This window comes from Sinohyriopsis cumingii, chromosome 5 (assembly GCF_028554795.1).
Source record: "Sinohyriopsis cumingii isolate HCF-2022 chromosome 5, ASM2855479v2, whole genome shotgun sequence".
Taxonomy (NCBI): domain Eukaryota; kingdom Metazoa; phylum Mollusca; class Bivalvia; order Unionida; family Unionidae; genus Sinohyriopsis; species Sinohyriopsis cumingii.
In genome coordinates this window covers 32,030,807-32,055,577 of record NC_142965.1, presented here as the reverse complement: position 1 = coordinate 32,055,577, position 24,771 = coordinate 32,030,807, and the positions used below count along the sequence as shown (strand labels likewise).

Below are 24,771 nucleotides of genomic sequence, written 5' to 3'. Positions count from 1 at the left end.
GAAAATATATTGATCAGCATAAAAACGAAGAATACACCATTAAATATTCAAAACATACTTATTCTAGTATAAAAGAAGGCCAGCATTTACAATCAACAAGTGAAATTTAATAAAAAAAATGTGAATTTGACAAATTTACTGTGTGGAACCGGTCATGTGATCTAGTGTCGGCCATCTTGCCTGCAGACGTATTTTCGTGATGTCAGCTGTTGGAGTCATCGAGCTTAGTGCTATTCAAATAATGAGTTGACATGGGAATTTAAGGGTGATAAACATATTTCTTGGTGTGACAAATTCATATGAAATAAGATTCCAGAAGATTCTGTGAGTATTAAACGATGTGCGAGGTTGAATTTCATGACGCATGTTACCACATGACGGGCAATCACAGTTGACATAAACATGAACGGTTTACTACAGATATCAACGTAAGTCGCGATCTATACACTTCTGATACATTACAATGTTTAAATTAATTCTTTCAGCAGTTTATATATTCATTGACATGAACAACATGTTAAATTTATGACACAGAAAAACCACCCTTCCCATCCATCCTATTACAGCTTTAGAGCCCCAGGTCTACTACAATATGTTCGGGAAAAATCAGTTGCAGCAGTATTTGTCATCCAGAGGACAGCCAACAAAGAATTTTTAAGACCAGCCTGACAGATTTAGGATTGTTCAATTTGAAATCCATATACAGAATTAGAACAATGTACTGAAAAGCTAAGGATAAAGTTGTATAAGTTCTAGGTAACAATTCACTGTACCGTATTTCTATAAACTTTTACATGCACAGGTAATCCACAAAGATCACGACTTCCTTATGTCCTCTAATTTTCATACAAAGAACTTTGTCTTGTTAACAAAATTTTAAATTCTATATACTTATCAAAACTTTCACCTGTAATTATTTGTACCCTTAATAAACGCAATATGTACTTTAAAATACAAACAATACCAGAAGAATTGCCTTAAATCTGTTCATATATTACACAACCAATTACAACTCTCAGCTGTAGAAGTATGCAAATAAAATGCTAGCACATTCTAATATCTCATAAGGCAGTTACAGCTCTATTAAGCTCTATCACACCTTTACTAACAATACTGTTTTTCTGTGTAAATATTGGAACTGATCCCTTAAAATTAGACAGTTGGCTGACCTAAAAATTAAGCCAACCTCATAAATAATCTGTCGATTCCTGCAATGTCTGCATTCAAAAGAAAGTCATACAGAAAACAAATGACTTAATACATATCACATAACATGCAGCGAGGGAAACTTGCACCTTCAAAGATGAAACAGTCACAGAGCATCCATTTACATCACAAATGGCACTTTTCAGACTGTTTTATCCCCTAGACAATTTCACTCTGTCATTCTGACACTATTCTATTAAGTTCTGATCTAATTTGAAATTAACATTTTCTTTTCACTATGGTCAGAGGTAAATCCTTCCCTAGTCACCAAAACTATTAATAAGTGATACCCTAATGAAGTATACTTAGCAAATATGTCACTCTCAGGTAGAAAATGTGTGTTGATTTAATACACATGTTTATCTCCAACATGGTTTTGAAAGAACAGTTTTCAACAGAAGTACAAATAAATCTGGCACTGACTAGCTCTACCCAAGATATGCAGTACTGGCATTTCCATCAAATTTCTTGCTATTATAAACATCAACAGGTGAAAATCAGGCAGGATATTACATGGAATCATAACACATGTTGTTAAAACTTAATGTATCTACTACTGAAAATTCAAGGACATTTTGGAGACAATGAGGTTGATGTTTCATTGATGCAAGCAATGACTAAAATCACTCAAATCAATCATAATTTTGACAGCCATTTCATTTTTTTTAAAAATGTGTTGACTGAACTCTTTGAGTCTTCTGTTATGAACAGAGTTTAAAATTCTTCTAAGGAAAGGCAATATAATGTATTTGAAGGTTACACTGCTGATCGAAATTACTATGTTTCTCATGAGCACAACATTCAAACAAATTACATTTGTAAGCATTCAATAACCAATCACCACATGTAGCAAAACAAGGGATGAAGTCAATTATTAAAGACAATAGAAAATAAAGGACATTAACTAAAGCTAAATAAAGCACATTCTGGTAAAGAAAATTTGACTTCTTTTAAACCATAAAAATATAAATAAATTAAAATCATTCCTATTTTTCTCAAAACAGTATGCAAATTACTATTTGATAACCCAGTAGTTTTTCTGACAGGCACCTTTATCTGTCATATCTGATCTTATACCTCACCTTTCCCAACTTGACCCTTTGAGACATATACAGGGGTCACACTGATCCCTGGAAAAAATCCAGGCACAACTACATTCAAAAATTACAAGCAAATTATAATAGTAAAATCAGTTAAAATACAATTAACATGTTCTTCATAAATGCTGCATTAAAACAGTTATGGGTTTAACATTCTCTACAATTTTTTAATTGTAAATAGAAACCTATTTCTAAATGTTTATTAATGTTTATTTGAAAACATGCCTACCTATATAAAAAAAATCCTCAAAAATAAGCTGAGCAAAACCCTACATATGAATAAAATTACCTGTAACTTAGTTTCAAATTTTGGGAGTAACAGAATAGTTATTAGGTGAAATATAATTAAAAACTGGAAAGCAAAGACAACTCAGAATCAGTCTCTTGATTACAGGTATGTCAATATCAAAATTTATTCAAATGTTTATTAACAACAGCAGTCAACATAATTAACTATAATTGGGTAAGTTTTAATCACTCATGAATTTCCCATAACCACTTTTGTTAAGGTATGACTGAAATTAAAACCCCAAACATACTCCAACATAAAAGTGTCCTTTTATATGTAACCATCTATTGACTCTTTAAATAGCCTGTTAATGAGTCAAGTATGGGAACAGATGCAGCTCATTTTCTCTACACAATTACACACTTCTGTAGCATACCTTACACCTTTTCTCAATTTTAATCACAAAGCACAGTCAAACCTGCCAGGGGCTACACAAAACACAGTCAAACCTGCCAGGGGCTACACAAAATACAGTCAAATCTGCCAGGAGCTACACAAAATACAGTCAAACCTGCCAGGGGCTACACATTTTGTTCAGATACAAACCCTACACAACTGACTTTGAACAAATCACTTACCCCAACTAAAATTCGACTCGACACAAAGGGACATATTTTCTTTGATGATTTTGACACAATGCAACCAACTGCTATAATTAATCATTACAAAATTACTTTTTAATGACCCAAAGGTTTTGTTTGTTTCTCAAAATATTTTATATACTACGGTACACTTCAGCAAAAATGATGGGACATTGTTAAGTAATAGATTTAATTCGATTTCATTTCCAGCATTGTTAAATGTACAATGACAATGAAAAATGTTTATCTGTAATGCAGTCCATCAAGCCATAATAATACTGATTCAATTTCATTTAACGCAGGCATAGGTAACTTCCTTGAGGTAAAAGGCTGGATATTTTTTTTAAAGTCCTAACCTATGATGTAAATTAATGGGTAAAACGAGGTCATGGGCCAGATCTGGCTGCAAGTCATATTTTGCCTACCCCTGATTCAAAGCAATGTCTTCACCATGTTGTTATGTTAACCAGTACTCAAAAACAAAATAGTTCATGCTGTGTGCTTTATTCCCCCTTGTTTGGATTAAATTTCATTAAAGCGTAATATCTTGGTTTTCAGGTTCTGATGTCAACCAGAAGAGAGCAAAGTAGTTCTTGCTTTGAACTGTACTTCAGCACATCAAGCATTGTTTATTTAAATTTTGCTTCCTTTTCACTGAAAGTAATGTTTTATATCTATTATTTCAATCAGCACAAAAAAATCCAGAAAACAATGGCTTCAAGCGTCAAAATTATACATTTTACAGTATAAAGCTCTCACCATCTTGAGACAGGTATTCTTGATTATGTTTTAAGACAAGCCAATCTCGAATAATGGGATGGCAGGTAAATCATGTAAACAGAATTAACAAAGACTTCTTTTTTGGGCAATACAACTACAACAAGAAAAGATAAGTACTACACAAAGCTTAACGAAATAGGCATTTGTCAGAAAAGATTTCTGCACATGATTTGTAGGTCATATGAATTTTAACGACTGCAAGTTTAACACCCACTCAGGCCAGCCTCCATGCAGTGTCCCTGGGAAATGGATCAGTTTCCAATGGTAAGATACAGTCGATTATGCGTTAACGTACTGTTAAGCCAACCAACAGCAATAACACCTGTTAAAAATGGAACAGCCCAAAGGGCCGTTCTATTAATGATTGGAGAGCTATACAGTAGATGCATTGTAAATCAACACTGAGTACCAATGTTCATTCAAGGTGAAAAATATTGTCATGGTTGCATGATAACAAGTTAATATATTTAACCACTGATAGTATTTGTATAAACAAGGGACATAACACACTAAGAGGCTCATTACATCTTTCATGACGGACAAGTATTACATTATTCTTGAAGGACAAGCACTAATTATAAGTAAACCAGTGAAATATGGAGAGCAATAGGATTGTTCTCTTCTCCTGTGACATGTGCTTCATTTTGTGCACGCAATTTATAACCTCATATATATATGGAGACCGTCTTTTTAAAGGTGAGACCCACAACAATAATCTTAATATTAATCATTTACCATTGTCTTGCTGGAAATTCATGACAAACATGACATATTTCATCTCACAGGGTTTTGACTTGCAAATAAGATTTTTCTACATGCACAAGTGGCATCACTTACATCAACAGAAAGGCAATATCTAGAAAACAGAAGTATCATGGGTGATGGGCTACTTGAATTTTGCTGCTCTTCATTCTCAAGCGGGCATATCTGCTAACAAGAAAAACTGAACTTTGACAGGAAGCTTTCATAAATGGTTCATTTATTAAATAATTTGGTTTATGGAACCTATAAAAGGATTTTCAATGCAGGTGACAGTTTAAGGATTCTCACTATCCTGCATGTGGAATACATTCTGAATTTTGACAGTAGCATTTGTGCTAGCAAACAGCAACAGTAGCATTCGTGTTAGCAAACAGCAACAGAAGCATTCGTGTTAGCAAACAGCAACAGCTGGCGCAAGTCTTTTAAGAAATCCAAGCTGCTTTTCCAAGAAATCTTGATGAAACAAACAGCTCTACTTGTGCGCATTTTTGATGCACCTTATCATTTCCAGGACGCATTCCTCTGAAATGGATGCTGCCATTGTTGAGAAATATGTTCTAATCAAGATAAATCTTTACCTCAATTATGATTTTATGAAAACGATGTAGGACATCAAAAACAGTTAAGCAAACAGCTATTTTATCTATATCTTTTTTCTGAGCAGCTCCGACATTTTTTGAAAATTGTACCTATTGTTCAATTGTCCAATCTTTTGCAGAAATGTTTGAACCGACACTACATGCCTAAGATGAAGGATGATGAGACTGTAAAAGCAACGACCTTTAAAACAGCCTTGACTGTAACCATATTACAATTACATGGATCTACATGTTAATTTATTTAAACAAGTATTCAATTGTCTCACCTGCAAAAATATGTGTGTGTGTGTGTATGTTTGTGTGTGCATGCATGTATGTTTCTTGGGTTTAACAGTACATCAACACAATCCTAGCTGTATAGCAACAAGCAAACATTATAGGCAGAAGGATCTTTCATATGCACATTCCCCTTTTAAAAACCCTTAGTACAAATGTTTAACACTATTGACAACTACAACAGCAACAACAACATACCAGTGATGCCACTATCTGGCTATGTGCCAACCCAGATATGAAAGCTATCTGCTAATGCAAATAAGACAAAAATGATTGCAACAAAGAACATCAGAAACAGAGCTCTGCCATGTGAGTTAGCTATGTCCAATAGCAAACACAAAAAGAAAAATTAAAATTTAGAGATCCCAGTGAAAACTTTTTCAACAAGAGACCGAAGTGGGTTTGATGCTACTCACCTAAACTAGATCTGCCTAACATCACAAATGCATGAATATTTGTCAAGAAATATGGCTAAGTAGGATGCTTTCTGCAAGAAATAGCTTCCCACAATGTTTATTGCTTAATTTTTAAACAGTTGTTGATGAGCTTTTTTTTTTGTTTTCTAGCTTTAACAACAGCAACTACATCTGATGGCAGATTGGAATCATCTTAATAAATTTGCAAACCCTTCATGCCAAGATACTTTCTGACAAATTTGATCAAATTCTTTTAAGTCATTTTTGAAAAGTCATTTCAAGGAATTCTTAATATTTGATGGCAAATTGGCATCTACTGTACAAAACTGAAAGCCTTGATCACAGGATGTTTACCCTCAAACTTTATAAAATTCTGTTCACTGGTTTTTGAGATTCTTTTAATTTCAGTCATTGCAGTCATCTTTAACAGTCACCTCTGTCTGCGTGTGTTCGAGTCCAAGGCTCGGCTAGCGTTGCTACGTGGGAACGCCTGCCAGTAGCTTTTCGTGGGTCGGTGGTTCTTCCCTGGGTTTTCCAGGGTTCTTCCTCCACCAGTTATACTGGCCGCCATGTATAGCCTCTCTTGTGCTGAAAAATGGCGTTAAACCCTAGAACAACAACAACAACAACATTTTTAACAGTGAATCTGAATAATATGTATCGACCTCGAAGCCGTTAATGACAGGATGGTTTCTGTCAAATTTGGGAAAATTCTGTATTCTGGTTTATCAAAAGTAATTTCAAAGAATTTATATTTTCAGTGAAACTGGCTACATCTGATTGTGAATCATCATTATTTGCATAAACCTGAAAACCATTAATACCGACATGGTTTCTGTCAAATCGGATCAATTTCTGTATAGTGGCTTTTACGAAATAATAATAATAATAATAATAATAATATTATTATTATTATTATTATTATTATTAATATCCTTTATTTGTCCAGGATGACATGCTTAGCTGGAAGTTAGTTTACTTTATGACCCTGCAGAAGCCAAAACAATTATACCAAAACCCAAAATGATTAACATTTACTGCATCCAAGAAAACAAACATAATAAACGTTAATACAAATTTTACAAGCTTAGCATACCATCATCCCACTGAGATATCACAGTTATAAAATCAGGATTGCACATTCAAATACTTGCAGAGGTATAATTTCTAAAAAGCAGAAACATTACATTCATATCTGAAATCATGTTTCGTAAGACTGTGAATGAGTAAGAAAAGGTTTCTAAAAATACTGTCAAACACTTAGGTATTAATCGTTGTTTTCACTTGACCATGCACTCCTTGTCTTGATGTTCCTTATAAACTAAAAACCTTAATATATTCTGGTGCTCAATTATACAAGACCCTGAAGCTAAGAACAGCTTTTCTGAAACTGATAAAATCCCTAATTTGGCTTCTATCAAAGAGTGTTAAAAAGAAATGATGTTACTGTAGCTCTTTTTTGTATTCTGCATCAGTTCTGCTTGTATCAAGATTTATGGGGTTCTCCACACACAGTACAGCAGTAAATAAAATATAAAACTACAAATGTATTATATACTGACAAAAATGAAATGATCAAACATAAAATCTCTAACCCTTTCCATAATTTCTTCTTGTTTAGATTCTTAAAAAAAATGTTTCAAAGTGGCTAGACCAGGATAAAGTATTATCAATAAAGATATCCAAACGTTTGGCACATTTAGCAGTTTCAATTTCCATACCATTTACTTTTAAGATCAATTCTCTACATTTCGCTGTATGCTGTACAAAGTGGATGCATCCATGGAGTTTTCTTAAGTTTACTGTCAGACATCCATTTTACAGTTTCTTTCTTAAGTTTACTTAAGACATGTAGCATGATGTCCCACCCAGTCACATTATTCTGACACCAGGCTGACCAGTCCAAACACTAAACTTTTCATGCTGATGCCTAGCAAGGCAGCGGTTAGTACCATTTTTAATTATATTTTTTATAAGTCTTTGGTATGACTTGGTCGGGGTTTTGAACCCGCAACTTCCCACATCCCAGGCAGACACTCTGACCACTAGACTACCAGGGCTTTGTCAAATGTGGTCAAATTATGGAAAGTATCTTATGAGAAGGACCTTTCTTTTTTTAGTACTGGTGGTCACATATGAAATCAGCTTGGCATACCGTAGATACTCACTTAAAAGTCGAGTCAAACAGCAAACAACATAAATCCTGATATGCACTAGCATAAGGGGCATGCATATCAGGGTCTTTTTTGTTCGTTCTACTGATTACTCCTAACAAACTGCACAGACCCAGATCTGTTGGTGCATTATGAAATGGCAGTTCTGGGTCTGTGCAGTTTGCACGTTTCTAATACAATTTGCTATTTAAGTGTGCAACACTTCCTGCATTGCTTGTTGTGTCGACTTTATATTCACCTATCGCTGAATCATCGCCTTCGAATGCAATGTGTTAAAAGAAAGTTCCTTCGATGTTAGGTTTGTGCCGAAGGAATCATGGGCGACAGGGTTCTCTGAGATCGCCTAACAACCGCTTTTAGATACAATCTGGTTTGTTTCATTGTCCTCAGTTCTGTTTCTATGGTTAGATTTTTCAACGGTCCCGTGAGATTCATAATTATAAATGCCTCAGCTGGTCGCATTACTTTCACAAACCCAAAACTGCGTAAAATGCATGCAACGGTATCCAACGCATATTTTTCTGTTTTAACCTACAAGTATATATTATCTATATTACTGTATGGTATATGTTTATATGCAAGTCACTACTACGAAGCAACAATTTTTGTGAATGTGGACATGCTACATTATAGTCACAACGAAAAATTCTTTCACGTGATTGTTTATATATATATATATATATATCATTCATATGTTTGTATGTAACGAATACTAAAATTTAGGATTGAACAGGAGAATCTTTAGAAAACATATGATATAAAATGAAATGAAAAAATGGCGTTAAACCCTACAACAACAAGAACAACAACAACATCATCCTACTGTGAACAAAATAACTCAAGCACCATGCATAATTTGCTGTGTTGAACTGTTAAATTACTGACCGCCCAGTTGGAATAGTCCATCAAAAACCTGTTAAAACATTTACGATTGAAATGTCATATCAATTTTATATACTTTATATTTGCTTTTACTGATCCGTCGCATTTAAATGCATTGTCGGTATTTTTTGTCTGAAAGAATCATTGGTAATTGGCTTCTCCTGACATGAGCTAACAACGGAGTCTACATTAACAAGCTTGCAATCTGGTTTACTTCATTGTCATCATTTCTGTTTCAATAGAATATTTCCAAATTCTGATCTGAGCAATATAGAACAAATGACAAGTGCGATGCAGACGCTAACAAAGAGAGTACATTCAAATCAAAGTAATCTATACCTTTCAGTGAGAGAAACATTTCCACAACGGATATAACGACACAAACGTACACCTAAGGGTGGTTAATCTTGAGATGTTTGTGTGAAAATGTTTCCTTTTCGTACTTGTTCATAAAGGTACGAGTAGTATGCAATATCGCTAGAGAACTTGCATTCCCTTTATCGCCTCAAGTCCTTGCGCCCTAAGTTGCAAATCCCACGTGCACATGTAAGCTACTCCTTCCATCTTTAGGTTTATAATGCAGAAAATCGGTCAACATAAATAAAGGTACGAACCATATATAAATTGCAAGGTAAATGAACTATTAAATAGGCAGCAATAAATAGACAGTAACAAATAGTAAACAGACAGTAACAAATAGACAGCAATAAATAAACAGCAATAAACTGCAAAGTAAACAGACAGTAACAAATAGACAGCAATGTAAATGAACTAATACATAGCAATTAACTGTAAAGTAAACAGACAGTAACAAATAGACAGCAATAAACTGCAAAGTAAATATACTAATAAACCGTTCGTAATGTATTTAGAGCGCCCCTTTAGCTACTTAAAAATTGTAAATCAGAACCTTGAAGAAAAGTACATATTAATACAGGCAACAATAGGTTGTTAGTATTTAGAAGTCAGGTGGTGTTCTAAATTTTTTAACGTGCTCACAAATTTAGGGGTTCTATCCCAGTTGTATAGACAGTGGTAAACATAATACAAACAATACACCCATAAAGATATCAAAAAGAGGGAATAATGTAGCCGGTCGCTCAGTTATTTAAGGAAATGTAGATTTTTGGTTCATTCAAAGTCCCACAACTGGAAAGTGGAGAAACTGGAATTTCCATTTAACTATAATAATTATCGGGTTTACCTCACCTGACGATTGTAAAGCTATATTGGATTTAATAGCAAAACAAACTGGCACTTATCACGAAGTACGAACTGGATATTAAGACGATTGTCTGATTCTATGACTTTTATGGTGCTCTGCCGGAACGCTTACTACCGTGTTTTATATGCATACAAAACAAACGACCATAAATTAAAACAACCAAATGTGTTTGCATTTCGCGCTTGGAAAGATATAGTGTTATACGGAAATAATGGAACGTATCCGAATGATATTCCAATCGGCTACAAACCGCAAGGAAGATAAATGCAAACAGCTTTTATGAACCGAAAAAGAACATCAAATAATTAGGCAGTGTCAGGTAATATATTAATTACAGTACGGAGAGATGTACAGGGTCAAAATAATGCGAATTTTATGTCTCGTAAGTGGTTTGGTACAAATCACATTATAGAACTATATACATTTGTTTTTGTTTGCATATAATTATGTATATTTTTCGCATGGAGATATTGAAGCAGTGTCTTTAAATAATGCTGAATTTGATGAATACAGAATGTTGATGTCACTCTGGTGTATGGATCATATGCTCTTGCGTACATTACGAATCTATGATATAGAACAAGCAACATAAATGATTGAGAAGCAACAAGCTTTGTAAAATTGAACAAATAATTTATTTCCCAAGAATACCAAGTGAAAATATAAAAAAGAACTCACGTTCTTGCGAATTAAATTCCAAATAATCATAGAATTACAGACACAAGTCCTAATTATTAAAGTTCTAAATCAACTTTAGTGGAAATCCAAATTAAATCCAACGCTGAAAATGTTGATTTTAGTGGTCCGTGTCGTGTTAATGTAACAATGGTATTTTGTTAGATCATAATAATACAACCTAAGAGTTAAATCCTTGTTTCAAATTTCACTATAAATTCAAAGATTTTTTTCCAAGGGTCTCATGTTTCTCGAGCGCTTTGTATTTGCAAAGAAGAATCATTTGAATTAAATAAATTTGAATAAATAAATTCCAGCCCAAAGTAACTTCTGGACACAACACTTATACAATGATTTTGCTGAGATCTTAATTTATACAGTAATAAGATTATATAGTTCTATGCTTGACCGAATGTAACAATTAGTATTTTCTATTACCTAATCGAAATAACGTTCTAGAGTATTCCTAATATTTACTAGATAAAATCCCAGTCATGATTAGAAGGTCTGTTACTAACATTATAATTTACAATATGGAATATGTCAGGTAGATCAGGTATATTTACAGGGTAATTCCAATAACTTAGACAAAGTCCCAAATGAATATTTATATTTTAATTATTAATTGCCTAAATTGAAGCCAAATATTTAACTATGTATTAGTTATTTAAAGAATAAAAACATCAATGATTCAGGTCAAGTAGAAAATGAACTTGATTTTGAATAAGGTCAAATCTAACAAAAAGAGGTTACATTACAGTTATAGTGAAATATTTTTAAAAAAAAGAAACTAACTAACAAACAATGCAAATGAAATACACATCACAGATGCATCCTTAATCTTCTTAACTATCTCTGTACAATCAATGGAGTTTTTAAATACATGGCTAAACTTTCACGAACCAGAAGGAGTTAGTGATGATGACCTTGATGATGCCGTACCTTGTGCATCTTTTGATTCGTCTGATCCTGAACAAGAAAGGAAATGTTTTCACTGTTGAAGTACTATATACAAATTAAACATGTCTAAATGCTAATACAAAGAAGAGCATGAGAAATAAGGTGAATCATTCAAAATTTCTAACTTCTTCAATAATACAACTTTTAGCAGTATTGTCTAATTTATTTTCGTTGTTAGACTTTACCACACAATACAAAGACATTCCTAACATGGCAACTGCTGTAGCAAGCTTGGTTTATGGGCACAAATGAACCAAAGCATAACAACTGGTGTATATGTTATGTAGCAAGCGTTTTAAAACACATTTCCGAGTCCTTATCTTCAGTTTGTTTTTCCAAATCTAAATGTTTGAAGGTAACAAGTCTTTGTATTATGTTTTATTAGTAGCCAATAATGTAAGAATTGCCCAATATTTCTGCTACATCCATTACTACACTTTCTACTCCTTCGCCATTTCCATCTACAAAGACACGTGCGCCAACTCCATCTTCTACTGCAAGCGAATGAGTTTCACATGATTAAAAGACTGCACAGCTTAGTCAATTCTTTATCTGAGTTAACTCAAAATGTTCAAATTATTTGTACGATGTAGACCCTAAAGTATCAATCATCTGACTTAAACCAACATGTAGCAGCTGTACTTGGTGTTATTAGTGGAGTGACACGTAAATATATACCGCTCCCGTGGCCTAGTGATTAGAGCGTCTGCCTCGGATGCGGGAGGTCGTGGGTTTGATCCTCGGCCGAGTCATACCAAATACTTGCAAAAATGGTACTAACAGCTGCCTCGTTTGGCGTTCAGCATTAAGAGGTTAATGTTAGGACTGGTCGGCCTGGTGTCAGGATAATCTGACTGGGTGGGACATCATGCTACATGTCTGCAGCATGATGCCCCAGTGCTAGACATCACTATAAACTGTTACACTGCAGACATCGTAGTGATATGACTTAAAAATGTTAAAGCTACGTTAAAAATCCAAGTCACACACACACATAAATATACAAGGGTAATATACACATTTCTATTTCCTAGAGGAATATCGCATTTCACTTGTTTTAGCATTCATCCGTTTGTTAATCGCATTATTAACCAAAGATTGAAAGAAAGCAAAGATTAGTATTAAAGGTTAGTAATATATTTCCAGAAGAAAAGCGTACAAAGTCTTGAAGACATTAAAATACAAATAAATGATTGTTCGTTTATTTTATGTTCTATATTGTTTGCTCAGGACTTTAAATTGTCACACGTCCTTCTAAAGTCCAAGGATCGGATTCCAGTTTCATCATGACTTTTCTCTCAACCTAACTTTTATTTTTAGTTTTTCTTGTTTTCTTGTTTCCCTCATTAACTTTCTGTCTTACTGTAACACATTGTTTGTAGGCTTTTACAGTACTGCTTTTTAACCTAGGTATTGGTGCTGCGATTCAAACGAGTCATTGGATTCTGTAAATTGCCGTTGTATCCAACGGGATTACACATTTTTATAATCATCGATATATAAAATGCAGTTTTTATTTAGCATTGAATTACCCTCATTTGTTACAACATTGCAATCTAGAAGAATGAATGTATGCCGAACATGTGGGATGATTTTAACTCACATTTGATTCATAGACTGTATAATTTATTTCACGTGACATACTAAAAATTCACAATCTTCACTTCCCTTATCTACTACGTATTTTCTTTTCTAATACAAATTATTATTCATCGCTGTTTGAGTTTTGTATAGCTTGAGGTATCTCCAGACATGTGGGTTAACATGTTTAGAGGTCTGTAGATTTTTTAACATTATTTCATATATTTGAATAAATCTTCATCTTGTGAAAATATTTTATAAAAATATTCCTCGCATCTGTAAAAGAAAATTACTTTGTAGGCTGATTTGAATAGTTTTTATTCGTTTTTGTCCATGAAATGCATAATCAGATATTGACATCCACACTGGCTAGATTAAATGATTCTGCCAAAAGGGTTCATGTCCGACTGAGATCTCTTTGTTTTCACCTAGTCATTCGATAGTAAACTTTTAACTTGTAATTTTCACAAATATCTAAATGGTTTGTAAAATAGTAATCATTTTCAGTTTCATAAATTTGTATTCTGCTTCATTCATCAGATAAACTGACTTTGTTAAGACGGGTTAAGCAGTTTTATACATTAAAATGAATTACAGGACAACGGCAGGGTGTTGTTCTTGTTAGCTTATTCAATCTAGAATCCATCTATCTCCGATAAACAAGTATATGCTGCTAACACTTAAAACTGTATGGAGTTTACGTTTGGTAAGCAAAAAACATTAATCCTTTATTTGATGCTGTTCTACGTTCGCATGTAATTACATGTATACTTTTTTAATCTATTAATTTTCTCTACAGTAATATTAAATTAACCTCGCTTCTTTGCACAATATTTCATCTGTGGTATTTTTAACAAAAACAACTTTTTCTTCTCCCTGTCACAAATATCATGCAGTGAAAGAGCAGGAGGTTCAGAGTTTAAAAATTAAAACAGATAAATAAAGTATGAACAAAACAAACAAATATCTTATATCTCAGTTTCAGAAAGTTTTAATATTAAAATCGTTGTCTACTTTTGTTTTCAAAATGTAACTTCAGACAATGCATATTAAGTAGACACTCCTTTGAATACTGAATCTTTCATTTTCAAAACTGCCTTTCACTAAATTTCGATAATGTAATAAACTAAAAAATATGTTGTTAGAAAACGTACGGTTTGAGCAATATTGCATAAATATTGTCTGAATAAACTTGTAAATTTTATAAGTTCATAAATAGTATTTCACACGATTCTACACATTCTTCCAAGCAGGTTTGTCACATTTTGCTGATGTGCAGTTACTAAGAGTCTACGAGAGAAAGATCCTCCATAAAACATACTTCATCTCTCTCTCTACTTTAGTGAAATTAAATTTTCATCATTAGCTTTCCTTTCAGGAAGAATCACGCCTTGGAAGCCGAAATTAAGTTTCAAATATTTTCATACAGACTAGACCCGTGCTATTTGCAGAAGGGAACACAATATAGTAGAACACAGCTTTATTCATGTAATATTTCTCAGGCCACGCGCAGGTGGCAGACGTTGAAACTCGCAATACATTTAAGGTGGCGTAGTGTACTCATCTCAGTTAAGTATTTAGTGTAAATATCAATCAGTGTGTGTGTGTGTGTGTGTGTGTGTGTGTTTGAGAGAGAGAGAGAGAGAGAGAACAAATGATCTCATTTGTACGGAGAAACAAGCTTTACGAGAAGTGAGAATAAAGGACATTACACAATGATGATTACGAATTAAACATGAAATGTCTAATAAGCCTGCAAGTTTTGAATAGCCGTGTGATCGTAAAGGTCAAAGATGATTGACCGATAAACTAGGGGCCAAAAATATGTTGCTTTTGTCCACACTGGTCTAAATGTCTACTCTGTACACACTGGTTCCGGTAATGAGAGCCACACTGAACTCCCCCATTTTGACAACAAGCGCAGTCATTTAGAGTCTTATCATGGTCGCATGGACATCCAGTAAATGATTTTGTGTAGCCGTCTATCCCATACGTCGGCGCAGGCATAACTGGAATACAATTTGCATATTGAATTTATCATATCATTATATATGTTAATAAAGATGAATTGGGAATTGTGTGCGTGTCTGTTTGTTGATACCGCTGTGCAAGTTTTTACTTTCGTTTCCGTTATCAAACAACAAAACAAAAGGATGATTAGAGACAATTCAAATATCCGTTAAATATTTATGTCACTGTTGCTATTTGAGCAACAACTTTCAAATGTAGTTTCCACTAATCCTCTGAGACTTAAACTTGCATTATTTAATATCAACGCAATGTAGAAATAAAACTTGAACTCACGGGTACCGCAGTTGGAGAGGAACCCGGACTGCACACACTGGTTATGAGCCCCAAAGGGACACTGATCTTCTCCATTTTCACAGCATGCACAGTCCATTCGCGAAGTATTAAAGTAGCACACGCATCCCGTTGGAGTCCTGAAGAATATGAGCACACGTTAAAATATTATGATATAAATTACTAAGAACAAAAATTCCTTCTTACTGGTCAGTTATCGGTTTGCATGAAACTGTAATTTTATTCATAGCGACTTGCATATCAAAGTGAAGTCATTGTCACAGCAATGAGAGAAAGAGAGACAGACAGAGACAGAAAGAGAGATGTGGATGGATTCCTGGTGTTGATAAGTATCATCAAGACCTAGTGTGAGTAATTTAATTGTGTTCCCACAAATGGGTAAAACAGCTGCCTCGCTAGGCGCTCAGAATTAAGAGGTTAGTATTAGGAGTGGTCGGCCTGTTGTCAGGATAATGTGACTGGGTGGGACATCATGCTACAAGTCTGCGGCATGATTCTGCAGTGCTAGACATCATTCTAAACTGCCACACTGCAGACATCCTAGAGATATGACTGAACAATTGTTATAGCTACGTTAAAAATCCAAATCACACACGCATACACACACACGCACGCACACACACACACACACACACACACACACACACACACAAATGGGCAAAGTCTTACCTGGTCCAGATATCTGCACGTGTCAACACTACAAAAAAATGGACAAATGTTACACATATTTATCAGCATCGTTTCAATAATATTCTTAGTAATAACCAAAGATTTTGCTTGGCTTTTTTTTTGTTGCTTGAAATATATATCACATAGACTTAATCAAAGATGATCACAGCTGGACAGAACTATTTTGTCAGTTGTTGTCAGTATTTGAAATATTGGATGTTTGAAAGCTCATCCTATTTTGCACCTGATATGATTACCGGTGCAAAGTTTAAGATATGTTGCTTGAAACGTCATCCTTAGTTATATTTAAGGCGTTCGCTTATTCAAACGATTGTTTTGTTAGCATTAAATGGAGGCATGGGAGCAATTTGGTCATATAAATAGCGTACCTACATAAGGAAAATAAGTATGAGTCTATAGTACAATCGCGATTGAAAACAACTGTTAAACTAATTGTATCCAGATGTAAGTTATAAAGGGCAGTAACTCTTACAACAATCTTGAAAGCAGCATGCTTATTTAATGTGGACACCATTAGATTATTATATGTACCAATTTTCATTGAAATCTATAAATAGCTACAAGATTTACAGGTTACTGAATTTGTATGGGAAAATATGAACGAGTTTTTCGGATGGAAATACTGCACGACCTTGGGAGTGCAGTTTATCATCCGACAAAACGAGTTCATATTTTCCCATACAAATGCAGTAAACTTTTTATTATATGTAAATTTTCTTATTCTACCTAAGGCTTAATTATATAAACAAAAATATACTACAAGAAACAAAGTAACTGAATGTTTGCAATATTCCAACCAAACACACAAGCACAGATTCATCATTACACAACAACAACATTATTAGTGCGCACATAACTTCGCCCGGATACATTTGAACTTAGTCGCGCGCTAGACATAGCTTTGGAAAGAAACTGGCGTTTTGGTCTACTTAAAATTGAAACTGGAGTCAAATTGTGAATTAATGCCATTGCAACAACTTTTCCATTTGATCTGGAATGAATAGATTTTGGCATTTTTGTCGATTCTACAAATTTTCGTGGTTATGAACTGGATTTATCTGTGCCAAGTCTACATGAAGTACATAGGATTTCAACAGCGTGGTGACATATGCAAGTTTGTTTCTGTTCTATCATTGAATGTTTGAAGTCATAATGTGGAGAAAAATATGAAGTCTTTCAATTACAATTATAAAAACGACGCTATGTAATAAAAAATTGTTTTTGATTTTGAGTGCAGTAAGGAGGATGGAACTGCACTTGGAATATAGTCGAAATTTCAGTACAATTTCGAAATGCGTAATAAAACTTGAGAAAATATGACATGGTTCATGTCATTCGGATTTGCAGAACTAAGAAAGTACATTTTGAGGAAATTCAAGGTGTAAAACTGCAAGTACATATATATATTTTGCCATTCTTATTACCAGCCAAAGAAGACAGGTTATGCTTTGCCACTTGCATGTTATTTGTAACGTCCTTGTCTGACGTCTATAGCTAGCCTAAATCCGAAACATTGTATCAAAAGAGGTTAACGCTGTATGTGGCTTATATAAGTATCAGCCTCTCTCTCGATATCAACTATTTATTTGCGTTTAAACAACGCTATTAAAATACATTTTTTTTTAATTTGTACAGTTTATAGTAAACTACAAGTTTATTAAATAACTTCAACTTCAGCTGTTATGTGGCAGTCCACGAAACATCTGCTTTAGTTCAAAAACAAATTTAATCAAACAAAACGTAAAGTGCCTATTATGTGAATGTACATGATTTGTTTACAAAGTAGTTCCTAATACACTATTGGACACACGTGAGTGCAATATAAGTGAGCGTGAGTGCAATATCCTAAAATACTGAACGATTCTGACAATGTAAAGTTAATGGAGAAAAAAAATGAGCATAAACTAATAGTTTATTTCGCATTGAAATATGACAATACCTACAAGACTCGTTGATTTCGCAACTTTTTTGTATGCATGCATATCACACTCATATTTATCCATTGCCACAAGGAAAGTTGATTTCTCAAATTACGGGTATATATTGCATTCAACTGTAACTTAAGAGTTACAAGTACGGTAAATCTTCCGATAATCGCGTGATTGCAATGATTGGTCAACTTGAACATCATGAACCATGTTATGTTCTGAGTTTCAATTTAAATCCAATTTAAACTACAAGAGTAGGTTTTCTCACAAGGTTCTATCATAGACTGCATTTCAAAATATCTATTAAAAAATTACATTGAGAACCATAATAGCTACTAAGTTTCTTATGGGTCCATAAAAGCATGTAAGGCACGTTAATACACATGATTCTGCCATATATTACATTCAGATTCAAGACAAAAGGGCAATAACTCTAAAAAAGTGCATAAGAACATTTTTTTTTACGTGCGCATTCTACGATTGTGTCAGTAATATGTACAAGGTTTCATGTCAATCTAATTAAAACTGAGACGAATATTTCATTCACAAGATACTGACATACAGTCCATTAGGGAATGATGGGTTGATGGAGACTATGAATGCTATGTGTAGATGTAATATACAAATCTTTAATAGTATTTTGTTATCGTCGAGACATTTGACAGAATATTTTCTAGAGCGAGTAACTCCGGACTTGTCACAGATAAATGCGATCAATTTAAATTTCAAGGCACATTCGATGAAAAGGTACATGTAAGTCAAATGGATATGGACTGAATAGGAAAAAAGTGGCTGTACCTTAACAGTTGGTGTCCAAACTACTGTAATTAAATTTCCCTGTAATGGGTTGGTGGATGAGGCCCAGAACTTGGGTAGGCTTTGGACAGGTTGTCCATGTTTGAGTATCAACTGACATTAATTGATTTTCAAACGAACAGAGTTTTCAATTTTCATATATTCAATCTCGGAATTTTTGTGTACGTTTTCCACAGATTTTGAATAGTCCATTCTATGAAGTTATTCCAAGCATATTAGAAGTTAAAGTCATGTATATATGATGATAAAAATTAACGTGGTGATTCCAATAGCTAAAACCATTACCTCGTGTCCATTCCGTATTGTTTACGTGTGGATCACACATGTATGTTTGGTCATCATGTTTAGTCTCATTTGCAGCCCGGCATTTTCCATCAATCATACAAGTGTGGGGCTAATAAATGAAAACCAATATGATAAAAAATGTTAAAGACCAATTCAAAACTATTTACAGAAGTATCAGCCTATCTTTCGATATCAGCTATTTATTTGCGTTTAAACAACGCTATTAAAATACATGGCTTTCATTTGTACAGTTTTTAGGAAACTTCAAGTTGATTAAATAACTTCAACTTCAGTAATACTTTCTGGTCCAATAGCGCGTATTTTCAGATCTCTGACATCTCACTTCTATCAGCGTGGGCTCGAGTCTCGGTTTGCCAGGAGCTTCAGGTGGGTCGGTTGTTCTCTCCGTGGTTTTCCTCCACCAAACAGATGGACAGCCATGTATGGCCTTTCATAGGCTAAAAATGGCGCTAAATCCATATGAAAGAAACAAACCGAATTCCTTTCTTTAATTCACACTTGGTTGTGTGTGCAAACTTCATAGATTCGACACACAAATTTAGATCAAATTAAGTTTCATGTTCCAGAAATAATTATTTCAAGGATTCGAAATCGAATTATTCAAATTATTCAAATCGAGCGGGAGGCGGGTAGGTTTGTTCAAGTTTTGCCGTAGTAGGCCAAATAAAGCTTTATTTTACACAGAGGTCTATAATCGTTACTCATACACAATTATTCATCGTACGGTTTTATTTGAAAAGCAAACCCTGACCAAAAAGACGTTTCCTGGTATGATTTTTGAATCAGCTAAATTCAGTAAGAAGACATTTCGAAAGGCCCAAAAGCATGAATGAAAAACAAGAACAAATCACGTTGAGATTCTTCATATTAACAAGCTGAATAAACAATTGAATAAATATGTGTTTACATATGTCAATCACAAGTTTGACAAATATAAAGAACTAGAAACAGTTTTCCCTTTAAATATGAGCAAGTAAATAATTTCAATTTGTTTTAATTGACGCGTTTCCTACAACTTGATTGGATGAAAACGGTCACGTGGTACTAATCTGGAATTTGTACCCATCGATAAATTATGTGGACCACCTTTGGTTCCTTGTTTCCCTGTAATTCTATGTCAAGTTTTATCTATATGAATGCCTTACTCCATAATAATAACAACAAGCCCCCGTCTAACCATATGATCTCCGATCGAAATTTACAAAGCCCAGATTAAAATCGCCCATGAGAAGTTGAAACAATGTAATTGCGCAGACCGTCCAGCACTCCAATACTCTGTCCTTTTGCCGAAGAAGCCATATGGCAGACTTTACAAGCCAATCTTCAGAATTTATTGCATTTCTCTTCGATATCATGTTCCAATAGTTGTTAAGTGTCATGGTCATATGACGAGCAAGGGATCTCACCAAAATGGACACGCGCTTTATTTTGAAAGATCAAAATGTGCATAAATCGGTATGTGCAATTACATTGTTTTAACTTCTTATTGGCGATTTTAATCTGGACTTCGCAAATATGGGTCTATCATATTTAGTTGATGAGTCACACATAAATAGTTTCTTTATTAACATATAACTAACAAGGGTACATATGAATTTCTTAGTTATTGTGGAAGCAACTGTATGCTTGAAAATGGCAAGGGATTTATCTCTTACATTGCAAGATTTATGCAAAAGATTTTAGGTGACTTTGAATAACAACTGGATTGATATTGTCATCATTGTCCCTGATTTTACATTTCAGTGAATTTAGGTATATAAGGGAAGATACCTTTTAGAAGGCAGCATGTTAATGTAATTTTGTCAAAGAAGTTTCAAAGACTATATATATATATATATATATATATATATATATATATATATATATATATATATATATATATATATATGTGTGTGTGTGTGTGTGTGTGTGTGTGTGCGTATTTGTGTGTGTGTGTGTGTGTTTGCTTGACTATACAATATTCCGTTTTTGCTTAATTTTGGATGACATGAAGAATATTCAACATATTGATGAACATTTGGTTTTTTTTACCGTAGTTGCTATATTGCTATATTATGTTTTTAGCGACATCTCTATCCAAAAATGATATGTATTTAAACAGTCTGTTAAATAGTTGAGGCCTTCTAATGAATTACCCCAGCTCATAAAATTATCATCTAGAAATCCTAGTCAAAAATCTGTCATAAATTAATTATTTAAGAAATCAATTTCTTACGTTATAATGAATACCGTTGCATATAAAGGAGCTACAGGACTACCCCTTGAAGTACCTACATTTTAGTTAGTGTCCAACTTATTTTCATGTAGACGTTTGATTAAATCACACATGTTTCCTTTTTGTGGTCAACATATACATTCATCTTTAAGGTCGTATTTAAAAGTTTCAATACCATCAGTAAGATGTTTATGTAGATAGAAGTAACTGCATGTGTAACTAGGAACTAATTGTTTGAAAATGTCGAAAGATATTTAGTTTGGTAATATAATCTAAGTGTCTTTGACAGAGAAAGGAAGCGATTTAATTAATGGTTGCACAATATTATAAATATATAGTTAAATAAGTTGTCAGTATATGAGTTGTATGCATAAATTATAGGCCTACTAGGGTACCAGAAAGGTAGTGACGTATCATATACCTAACGTGTTTTGGGTTACATGTAAAACTGAGGAGTACATATATGCCTATGCTTTTTTGCAACATATTTCACTTTCAATAGGTGTAAGTAAGAAAGAAAGGAATCAAGTTGACCATAGCTAAGAGTACTGAATGTGCTATATGGAATCAGGTCCAGTAATTACCTTTATCACACAGTTAGAATTAGCATCACACGTCATACAATCAGAATCATAAATAGCGAAAGTCTTGGACTGGCTATATAGAATACCATCGCTTGTGACAGAGACTGCATACGCAACAATGGATTTTCCTATTAATATAACAATAATGTGAATGAGAGCTATTCTGACATTTGTAGCATCTTTATCTTTGTATCTGTGTTTTAGCCAGTTTAAATTGTTCATAAATGTTAAAATTATAAGTGTACAAATGGAGCAAAGATATTAATAATATAGGTTGGATTAGAACGTTACCATCCTGTCCCATATCTGAAAAAACTATATATACTGTATATTATTTATCATTTTTTTGACTCCCTACTTCATATTGTTCGTCCGTCTCGGAAGCAGGAGTTCGTGGGTTCGATCCCCAGCCGAGTCATCTCAGATACTTACAAAAATGGTACTAACAGCTGCTTCGCTTGGCGCTCAGCATTACGAGGTTAGTGTAAGGACTGGTCGGCCTGGTGTCAGGATAATGTGACTGGGTGGGACATCATGCTACATGTCTGCGGCATGATGCCCCAGTGCTGGATATCACTATAAACTGCCACACTGTAGACATCGTAGCGATATGACAGACATTTGTTTTAAAGCTACGTTAAAAATCCTAATCACATATACACACGCACACACACACACACACACACACACTATTCCGTAAAGTTCGCTAAGATTTCTGAAAGAAATTAAAGAAAAAGACTCCACCTCAGCAATGTTACAGGTTTTCTGCTCCATAAGGTAGAGATAATGCTTTTCGGGCTTGTACAATAATAATGAAAATATTGGCACCTTGTATATCATCCTTTTGAGGAATTCTACACATAACATCGGTTGCTGATACAAATTCAGCATCAGAGTAAAAGCCATATCCTGTTTTTACCCATGTACCATTCGAGAACTGGAAATGAACAAATTAAATAATCAATAGATATTAGAATTTCATATTATAAGTGAAAGTATACTATTGAATTTCGATGCATTTATATTTCCTAGTATCATATTAGTATATGATAATGCAATATATTCTGTCATGAAAGGCTATGGAAACATATGCATTAATTAATATATGTATGAAGAGGCGGTTATAAAAACGAATATATGCGAAAGATACCTTCATTGCTAACATTGTTGATCCGTCACGAATAAAGTAAGTTGAAAATAAAACTATTTTAAACAATTGCAAAACAAATATATATCTCAGACAAAATATGTAATAACGTTTCTGTTTTATAAGACAAAAATACATGCAACTATTCCTACTTAGATCTATTTGTAATCAAAGTTCAGCAAGAAGCAGTCATGGGATGATTTTAAATATGTATTTTTACCAAACACAGGGGACCTTTTACATTTTCTAATATAGTAAAACATCGTCTAAGTTTATTTCGAAATTTTGTTGGTTTCTTTCTCTACCACTACATATTGTATAGTGCGATATCAGTCATTGTCTATCTGTCTCTTACTAAGAATAACAACGGGTTAACAAGCTTTCAGCAATATCAGAATTGCTGGAGCAAGGGAACTTAAACTTTCTAAAAATTTGTTTAGAAGAAAATGATGATACCTTTAGCTCCTGGAGGTGACATTTGTCGAAATCACTCTTGTAAAAGTTTGATAAGGACATGAAAATTGGTCCACATCCATTTGGGTTTTGTACAGCACATGGATTTTCACTGAAAGGTAGGCATTTTGAATGTTGCTATTTTAATACCTCTTACGGAATGAATAAAGAGTATTTAATAGATATATTAAGCATCAATCCTTTCCCAGGAGTCCTAAAAATATGTTATGACCAAAAAGTAATTTGGCAAAGTGTTTATTGATAATACTTTCAATAGGAACCTTTTCAGAGGAGGTAGAGAAGTGTAAAAGAGTTAACGTTGTAGCGTTTATTAAAGAAGTCTTTCTATTAAAACATTTACTCTCCCTCAAGAACAAAAAACAAAAAACAAACGAAAAACAAACGAAAATTAAAACCATGAAGGGTAATGGAACACATAATCTTTGTTGACATAAAGAAAAATCATACTGTACCTATCAATCTTTTCAATGATAGGTGGATTCGTTGTATTTACAGAGCAATCATCGCCACCAAAACCATCATTACAAGTACATTTTCCTTGGGTACAATTTCCATGTCCGGTACAGGCTGGTTGACATGGTGGGGGCCCCAGGTTAAAAGCTGGACATTTTCCTGGGCTAGATATGTTAGGATTTTTTAAAATAGCGTCGAGACACATACTCATTGCTAGATCTTTCAGTCCTTTGGCCAAGGTAACGTCACAAGTAATCTGTAAGCAGTTGAGAAAAAATCTTAGTCTTTTCCAAATGAAGAACGCTCACATTAATTGAATACAATTCGTGT

The 24,771-nt window shown here is 33.9% G+C and overlaps 1 protein-coding gene across 1 annotated transcript; it reads right to left on the bottom strand.

Annotated features, from left to right (window-relative positions):
• Positions 1-14,783: 14,783 nt before the first annotated feature.
• Positions 14,784-24,566, bottom strand: LOC149798891 (uncharacterized). Its single transcript, XM_089956989.1, has 8 exons — positions 24,441-24,566; positions 23,971-24,079; positions 23,196-23,304; positions 22,368-22,495; positions 19,548-19,656; positions 16,498-16,525; positions 15,811-15,947; positions 14,784-15,515 (listed from the first exon to the last, which is right to left on the bottom strand). Exons 2-8 carry the CDS (start codon positions 24,028-24,030, stop codon positions 15,316-15,318), a joined length of 771 nt encoding a protein of 256 aa, XP_089813115.1. The 5' UTR covers positions 24,031-24,079; positions 24,441-24,566; the 3' UTR covers positions 14,784-15,315.
• Positions 24,567-24,771: the final 205 nt, after the last annotated feature.

Bases quoted from the DNA above. Each gene is read 5' to 3' on its own strand.
- LOC149798891 (XM_089956989.1), bottom strand. From the start codon at position 24,030: ATGTCCTTATCAAACTTTTACAAGAGTGATTTCGACAAATGTCACCTC. The intron at 15,948-16,497 runs GTAAGACTTTGC...CATATTCTTCAG, and splicing joins CGTGCAGATATCTGGACCAG to GACTCCAACGGGATGCGTGT. The intron at 15,516-15,810 runs GTGAGTTCAAGT...ATTGTATTCCAG, and splicing joins CCTCTCCAACTGCGGTACCC to TTATGCCTGCGCCGACGTAT.